Source organism: Eurypyga helias, unplaced genomic scaffold, assembly GCF_000690775.1.
Source record: "Eurypyga helias isolate BGI_N326 unplaced genomic scaffold, ASM69077v1 scaffold18281, whole genome shotgun sequence".
In the NCBI taxonomy this organism is placed as follows: Eukaryota; Metazoa; Chordata; class Aves; order Eurypygiformes; family Eurypygidae; genus Eurypyga; species Eurypyga helias.
Genome location: NW_010231718.1, coordinates 17,632 through 26,639, shown reverse-complemented (window position 1 = coordinate 26,639; position 9,008 = coordinate 17,632). Strand labels below are relative to the sequence as shown.

Genomic DNA, 9,008 nt, shown 5'->3' with positions numbered 1-9,008 from the left:
TGTGTGTTTGTGGTTTGACCCTGAGGGAGTCCCGTCTGGCGCGGCGGAGGCCGCCCTTCCTCCGGTTTGTACTTCCTCGGGGAGGAGGGCCGGGGGGCGCTCTGGGAGGAGCCGCCACCAGCGTCTGCGTAAGCAGATGTTCGCCTGTTCAGCCTGGCGAAGTTAGACGGTATCGTTCTGCTTGGACGAGGGCATGTATCCTCATCACCTGGAGCGGGAGTGATTAATCCGTCTGCGAGGGAGCCGTGCGCGTGGGGGGGAAGGAGGGGTTTCGATATTGTGTAAGGGTGCTTTAAGTTTGCTTTTTATTCCAGTCGCTCTAAGCTGTGACCTGGGTTTAAAAGGCTTCTGAGGATGCTCTGCCTTCACGCAGTTTCTGAGAAACTTCTGTTCTGATGGTAATTCTGAAACCATGACCACCTCATACATGGGGTTTCTGGACAGTGTCTGGAATGTAGAGACCATCGTAACTCTTCAGCTAACAGCAAGCAAAGGTGGTCTTGTTGCAGCTTGTTCTCTGGCACTGTGGCAGGGAGTTTCCATCGTGCCTGAGAACAAACCTGGTTCCTGTGTATCCTCAGCTCATCTAGTTCATGCCCAGCATCACAACTTACTTAGGGAGCTGAAAATATTAAATGTTGCTGTCTTGGAAGTGTGATACACATGTTCCCCTCCTCCCCATCAGCCTTCTTGCAGAATGTTGCAGAGCTTTCAGGTCAAGAGCGTAACTGAGTTAACGAAACTTGCTGTTTGTTTAGGAGTTACCTGTTTAATGAGCCATGAGTTTGTACTGATCCAACAGCAGGATTGCCCCCGGGAACTTTCTGGCCTTTGCTTTAGAGCCTGGTGTCCCAAACAGTAACACCTTTCTGCTTAGTGACTGTCTCTTACATATACTGCAACTCCCCTATTTTTACTTGTTTTATGAGAACTGTCTGAAAACTGGTAGGGCCTCAGTGTTTAACTTTCGGGCAGGTTTAAAAAAAACCCAAAACCATATATGTTTACATAGGCAGTGTCCTGAAGTAATGGGCAAGTCTTGGCACTTCTTCAGGTCGGCTGAAAGATTTAATGAGGAAAGAGCTTTCAAATTCAAATGTAGGGGAAAAAAGACCACAACAACTAATTAAAATTCTTCAAGCACGCTAGGAGAGAACAAAGCAATTAGTAGTGGCTTTTAAACTTACAGGGTAGGGTTCTTAATTCAGCTGTTCTAGGTGAGTTGACAGACATCTAGGCTCCTGGAGGGGACAAGGAGACGAGACCGATTTAGATTGTGTAGAAAACAAAGGGTGGGGTGTTTTTTCGTCGCTGTTTAAAAGCCTAAAACTCCACCTTCCCTTCCTCCCAGAGGAAGAAAGATCATCTGACTTACACCACTTTACCTAGACACGCTTGTGTCTTGCAGCCAGGTAATGCCAACATAAACTGGAATAACCATGGAGCATGAACTGAAATCACTATAAGGGGCACGTTGAATGTCCTTGTGCTCTGTTGAAGCAGCTCGTGCTGGCTTACCAAGTTGAGCGTGCCGTTTTCCATTGGTAGGGTTCACAGGCCAAATCCTTCTTGGTGTGGGAGACCCGCTCTGATCTAGAACCAGGCGGCACGGGAGCGCTAGCTCAGCGGTGCCCTAGAGGCTACACAGGAGGGAAGTAGATTTGTATTCTCCCCAGTTTCTGGCGGAAGTGAAGGAGCGCAAACCCCTGTCCTCTTTGCTCTCCAGACGGAAGCCCTTCTTGTGTTTCAGTGCTGGTTTGGGCAATTCTTGCGAACGACTTAGTTATCTGACTTCACATTAGTTAGAATTTTATGGACCTAGTGTCACAGTCACTCGAAAGTTTATGGGATATTTGGAAGGTTCCTAGCAATTAAATGTTTCTGAAATTGAGGAGGCAAGTGCTCTTTGTATGTAGAGCCCAGACATTCTTTTGGGTGATACTGGCAGAAAAGGTCACCTATTATGATGATTTCAAAGTGCCTCATAAGCACCTCAAGCGATGCCTCTGACTCACTGCCACAGTAGTGTTTTCTTAGTGTGTATACAAGGCTGAAAATGAGAGGACAAAGTAAGATTAATCAGTATTGAATTTCTTTTGATACTTAGGGAAGTTTTACTTAAGACTTTTAATCTTAAAATGGGATTTCTCTAGATTTATTTTTTTCTGCAGTGGGTCTTAAATCCAGTTGCAGGAATGAGAAGTAATTTGATTCTTATGACTGATTGTTTTCCTTAAATCTGAGTGTAGTTATTTTCTTGTTCTCTCCTGTGCTCGCAGACGTGTTTAGAAAACAGCGTGGTAAATGGAGTGACTCTATAGTGTAAGAAACTCCATCTGTGTAAACTGTGTTTCTCTTCTCAGTCTCTTTGAGAGTGTACTTAGAACTCAAGAAAGATGGAGTGCATTTAAAAAAAAAGCTGAAGTGAATGGGTGAACTCAGAAAACACTTCAATTGCATGAGGGCATACTAGCAGACTACATTTTTAACAGGAGCACCTTCTCAAACTCCTGGGTTTTTTTGGTTTTATTGCTCCTTTTTCTCTTCCTTCCGTCTCCTAAGTTTGAATGCTTAAACTGCCTTGTGGTTTCTGGACTATTGTGAATGATGAAATTCATAGTTTGCCTGTAAGATGTCTGGTTTAATAGCAGTTTCAGATCTTCTGAGATCTGTGGAAAGCCTCTAGTGTAGTTGGATCTGTAGTCCACTAAGTAGTGTAATGCATTAAATAGTAAATAAACCTTCAGTTCAGATACAGCCTTACCAGTGCAGTGGACAAGACAGCTGTCCTGCCTACTGAAACTCTAGTTACTCCCTTAAGCTAAACGAATTCGCTAGATTCACGGTCATACCAAGGGTTAAAGTACCGAAATTGGCCAATAAAGACAGCCTCTCCAAGGCTGCTTCTGACTATATAAACTACTCCCAGACTAAAAGATGAACATTTTTCTCCTTCCCAAGGAGAATAGAACTTCTGCATCCTGCAGTCTGAAATGCTGGTAAATCTCATTTTCTGATAAGGCAGCCAAATATCTGTGCTTTGTGAAGTTAAATGTTTCAATTGGAGTAGATACTGGCTTCAAGGAACTTCTTATGCCTGGCAGATCTCTGACGTGAAGTGGCTTTCTTCTGCCACAGACTGTGGAGAGGATGGCTTGTATTAATTCACTGATGTTGGAATTCTGTTCAGGTAGAGTGGGATAAAGATCTTGCAATTCATAACTGCTCTCTTTGTATAAAAGTAAAGGTTAGTTTAGGTTCCAGGCGAAGTATTGAGGTTAGAAGAGGTGTAATTCAACTATAACTTTTGCTCAGCTGCTAAGATTGTGGGTAATTGGTCAAGTAGACATAACTGTAAAGATTGTTTTTGATACCTGGGTGTTCATTGCTTTCCCATGCTTTTTCTGTTAATTTTGCAGTTAATTGCACTGATTCTTTTCAGGACAGGAAAGAATTCTGTTGACCAAGGCATAAGTATTAACTGCGGGCTTAATATTCTCAAGGGCAAGCATGACCATCAGTCCGCTTTCAAGAAGACAGTCCATTTCTGGTGTAGCCTCCAGTTTTTATGGGGATCTGTTTGATACATCCCTGGTGCAGTGCTTTGGTCTTAATGGATTTGCACTGTGACCACTAAAAAATTTGTTTCTTGGCATTCCACCCTTCCATTCTAAACTCTACAGCACCTAAGAGCTGATGGTTGAAAATGATGAATTTTAGAAGTTGGTGGGTTGGACTTGTATCACAGATGCAGAGTCGCTCTGTGCTGTAGTAGTAAGTCTGATTCTGTAATGGTTACCTTTAAAACGCTAGCCAGAGTCCTGTGTCTTCCCTTAACCTGTTGCTTCTGAAGGCCATGGGTGTTCAGCATAGCTGTTTGTGCTGATGGCACTGCTGTGACTGTTCGGAGTGACTGTCGGTCACATGATGATCAAGTTGATCGACAAGGAGGCTGGCAATATTTGTGCTGAGTTTGAGGATGTTTCATTAGAACAGCTCTTGGGAGATAGATACCTCATAGACTTAGCAGAATGACCTGAAGTAAGCTCAAATCAGAGTAGTTATTCACAACATACAGGGGAGAATGGGGAGGGGACATCAAATTATGTCGAGTGATGTAAATTTCAAACAGTCTTTCTGTTGCTTCTCTCATTGTGCAATGTAGGGTACTGAAGCCCCCAGGAGGAGGTTCTAGTAATCTCTTTGGGAGTACAGAAGAAGCTGCTTCTTCAAGCAGGCCACACTGGATGGCATCTAATATCTTTGGAGCATCAGAAGAACCTCAAAACCTTCCAAAAAGAACAAACCCTCCAGGTAAGAGCAGCCACCTCCTTCAGTGTGATTGGGCTCTGAACTGCAGCACGGAACTAGTTTCATGTTCCTAAAGTGGAACACTTATGATCTGTCTGTCTCTTTATGTTGCATTTTCATAAACTGAGTGGACTTGAATCTATGCAGACTTCTGAATATATTCATATTTTAGTGATCTACATGTTCACAGAATCACATCATCCAAGTCTAACTCTTCCTGAGTTGAGGTCTAGGAAATGATGAAGGGAAACTGCTTCCATTCTAGAGACCGGTGTCATCAGCCAGCTGCAGTGAGTTCAGCTGTGAAGCTGAGAGCCGCTAGTGAATTCTGGTAACAGGATTTCAACTAGGATCTTCAGGCAAGCAAAAGTAAATCTCTAAGCAGTAGGGTACTAAAGTCTTTTAATTCAATTATCTTTATATTTTTTAATAGTGTGGTAAAACTAAGCCATCTGGAGAAAAAAGCCCCACCACCAAACCACAAACTAACAACTGTCTTGCAGGGGGAAAAGAGAGTGGTATCTTTGAGGATTCTAGTTCTGCTCAGCCTCGTCCACGCATGAATCCACCTGGTGGGAAGACAAGTGATATCTTTGGGTCTCCTGTATCTGCCAGCGTTGTGCGAGCACACCCAAACAAGCCTAAGGTATTTGTACTTCCTTCCCTGTCAGTCTTGTCACAATGCAATGCCTGCGTTCCTCTTCAGGTGGCCAACCTGAATTATGCATAGGGTAACTTCACCTTAGACAGTTATTCCCAAAGTCTTTTTTTGATAGCTTTCTATCTTTGGTATATCAGATCTCAGCATGCTCTGTAGTTTGCAGTAAAACTATTAATGTGGGTGTGTGTTCAAAAAAGAAAAAAAGAGAAAAATGTGTTTCCGAGGCCTTTGGCCTTCCTTGTAGGTGAGGTACAGCTGGAGTTCTTGGCACACAACCAGGAGGCATTTCAGCTAGTTAGGGAGAAGGTATTTCTCTTTATTAGGCAGTTTGGCAGAGGTGATCTGGATACCAACTCTGGAAGGTTGGCGAACACCAGTGAGCTACAGTCATGCACCTTCACGTGACTTGGCTGTGCCCTTCACCTCTCTTAAATATAGGTATCTGCATTCAGCATGACAGCAGCAGAAGATTAAGGTGAAGTGATCAACAATGAAGAAGCTAACTCAAGATCAGCACTGAGCATCAGGTCCAGCACGTGCTGGGTTTGTCATGTCAGGCAGAAGTGTGTCTTAGGTCAGTTATTTTTTGATCTTAAAGCTGGGATGTGTAGTAGTTGAAGAGACTTGTAATTATGACCAAATCTGGTTTTGGAAAAAAGGAGAATATGTTGCCAATTACTCTACTGCTGTATTTTAATGCCCTATATTCATATTTACAGCCTGCTGTCTTACTCGAAGTAGCTACTCTTAAGTGAGTAGCAGCTCTGTTGGCAGTGTTTTTGACATGTCAGACAGCATAGAAACTTAACATTTAATGAAACACAGCTTGCTGTCTTTGTGCTGAAAAAGTACTAGCAGTGTCATCTTTTCCTGGAACCTTAAGAAGAAAAGATTAGTCCAATTTAAATTTCCCCTCCCTCCTTTTTTCCCTTTAAATTTGAAGCTGCTGGTAGTGTGCTTTTGCCTAACTTGTGATGCAGGCTCTGGAGTGTGTTTTGTGGGGTTTGGGTCATAAGAAAGGAGGAGCAGAATAAAACTGTGAGCTGGGTTTTGTCTGGAGTATTGCTGTTGGTGAAGGAAAGGGCTTTGTAGTGTTCCTCTGTCCCCTTTTATCGGGCTGGTTTATGATTCTTTTTAGTTGCTTTTTTAAAAACATGTAACCTTAATTCCTGACTAAACAGAGGACACCATTTCGGAAATCATTGTCTTTAATTAGAGCACTGGAATTGTGGAAAATACTGGGATGGAAAGGAGAGAGCATATTTCTAAGAACTACTGCAAGTTGAATTTCGTGGGTGGGAAAGCATGCAAGCTTTTCTGAAATACTGCTGTGTGTTTCCAACAAACAGTTGGGATTGTTGAGGAAATGGTCTTGTTAATTACCTGATTGTTCACTGTGGATACTCAAGATAGTAGTTGCTGCATATAAATAGGGTGCTCAAGGGCTGTTTGTGTCCTCCTTGTGCATGACAACTTCTCCCGGCTAGACAAGAGTGGCAGTTCCAAACCTTTGGACCAGAAGTTTTAAGGCTCTGATGGACTAACTTCGCATCTTCATTTGTGTTTCAGTGAACTGGCCGAGATGTGCACCTTCTACCAGTGGTTTTGGGATTTTGTAGCGGTAGAGGGGATACAGGGCTGCACGCAGTGTCTGCAGCTCTCAGGTTTTACCATGATAAACATAGGTTTAGATCACAAGGCAAAACTTTCTGAAGGCTTTTGTGACAGTTACTGTTTGAGAATGGTAATATACTAAGAAAGCTTTTGGTTTCTTTGCAGGATCACATTGTCTTGAAAGAAGATGAAACACCAAAGAAGCTGGAAGGTCAGGAAGAGAAGTTCCTTTCTCTGTTCTTTTTGGGAAGATAAGCTCTGAGAAATAGTTATGCTTTGACATGAGACTAAGGCTGCTGTTTAGGATGATATAACTGAGAAGTTTTCCTTCTATTAGTCAGAAATTTAATCGCTTGTCTCAGGGAAATTGTTCTCTTCCTCTTATTGAGAAGACCACAGGCATGAGTCTTGATGCTCTGCGTGCATATAGATATATATGGTACCTGTACGTACAGAAAAACATCCTATTGGATTGCTGCTTCTTCCCATGTCATCTCCAAGTGTGTAACTGTGGCCTTCTGTCACGGTAAATAACAAACAGCTGACTAACAGTATGTAGCTCAGCTAGCTGTTGTTACAGAATGATGGGAACGCTGCTTTCAAGCTCAGTATGAAAGGATTCAATGGTATGCTGCATCTCTTAATTGCCTGAAACCGCCAAAATAATTTTGAAAGTGTATTGCTTAGCCTACCTGCCCTTGTTAGACTGATGAAGGAAGAGAGGAATTGTTGTGAAGGGTGAAATTCTTCTCAGCATCTGTTTCTGTCAGGAAAAATGAACAGCCCTTAGCGTGCTCTGGATGGGAGACATGGGGAATAATGCAGCCTGCAGAAGATGAGGCACTTCTGTGCACTACAGAAAAGCAAGGTGATCTCATCCCTTTTCTCTTTATTCAGCTACAGAAAGGACCCAACTACAGCTGGAAGATGGAGGCGAGAAAAAGGATCTGGGCAAAGAGGAGCAGAGCAAGGAACCAGAACCCAAGATAGACAATCATGAGCCCCGACTGGGGCCAAGGCCACGCTCACACAACAAAGTTCTCAATCCACCAGGGGGGAAGTCCAGTATTGCCTTCTACTAGGGTCATCCCTTCACTTTCACTAATGGAGTCTGCACAGCTGCTCTTGTCTGTGGTTGCGAGGTCCGTTTATAGATTATTGTTTGTGGATAGATTCTTAGGCAGAGGGATGCAGGTTATGCTAAAGTGTGTAGGAAGGATAACCTGATGCCTTGGGGAGGGAGGGCTGGGGAGGGAAAGGGTGTCCTATGGAAGATGTGAGTATTGGACTGCCTGGGTGGCAGGCAGAGGGGGACATTTGTATACCTTTGTGAAAGATCAGTGCTGCTTTGTGGTGAGTTCATCAGACTTCTAGGTTCTTAGTGAGCTAGTGACTCAGGACACTTTCGTGTCCTACCTATACAGTCAGCATGTGAAACACTGTGAATGGGTGTAGTCCTGGAGGTCACCTCTGAAACACTCTGACCTGCTGTGCTTTCCCCTAGGCAGTGGGATGCAGCTTCAGTGTGAGTTGACTTGCGGTCACTTTAGTGTAAGTACTTTCCACTGGAACAGGTAGTGCTAGCATCGTTTTGAGTGTCTTCACTCTTTGGTTCTTCTTCTTGCTTTGCAGCACATGATTGCTCATACAGAGACAAAACATGCTCAGAGTTTCTCTTATACTGACAAACAATCATACATTAATAAATCTCATGGTCTTCCCTTCCCCAGAGTATACAGGCCTTTCTGATGCCCTCAGTAATCTGCTGATTACTGCAGCTAGCTCTTGACACATGTAACACCAGTCCAACCTACCGTTGTGTGTAGGTGCTTCTAGAAGACTTTAAAGCATCCTGGTTGAGTGCTTGCACATTTTCTGGTAAGGGGGTGGGTGCATGCAAGCAATAGCTTCACGGCACTCTTGAAACAAGTGCAGCTTGAGGTGTACCACTGCCATGAATAACACTGAAGTGTCCAGCCAGCTTTGACTCAACCTGTATAGAAATGCCTTAGCTTCTGCACAGAACTGTTCTACTGTCTCCACCACGGTGCATTTTCTTGTTTACTTGTCTGTGCTGACCCTGTTAGTGAATTCTCTTGTTGTTGGTCAGCCTTATGGTTTGCCTTTGACTGCCTCGGATTTTTGTTGGTAAGGCTGGGAGAATCATGTGGGTTCTCCCTAGACCACAGCTGTAGTTGTTCTGAGACATGCTGTAGTCTCTCCTAGCTGGGGAAACAAAGACTTTAACAATACAAACCTTTTGGTTATGCTGTCTTAAATCCTGTTTGGAAGATACGTGTATTTCGCACAGACACTCGCTGGGGAGGGCAGCTCGCATCAGTTGTTCTCCGAATGGACTTTGTGATCATAGCCAGAGCTTCGACACATGAATGTTAACATTAGGTGCTCACTGTTCAGTGTA

General features: G+C 43.6%; 1 protein-coding gene across 1 annotated transcript; it reads left to right on the top strand.

Moving 5' to 3' along the window:
• The first annotated feature begins 4,169 nt into the window (after positions 1 to 4,169).
• On the top strand, positions 4,170 to 7,736 carry HN1L (hematological and neurological expressed 1-like). The gene is made up of 4 exons (XM_010161197.1): positions 4,170 to 4,314; positions 4,815 to 4,957; positions 6,752 to 6,797; positions 7,484 to 7,736. Exons 1-4 carry the CDS (start codon positions 4,248 to 4,250, stop codon positions 7,666 to 7,668), a joined length of 441 nt encoding a protein of 146 aa, XP_010159499.1. The 5' UTR covers positions 4,170 to 4,247; the 3' UTR covers positions 7,669 to 7,736.
• Positions 7,737 to 9,008: the final 1,272 nt, after the last annotated feature.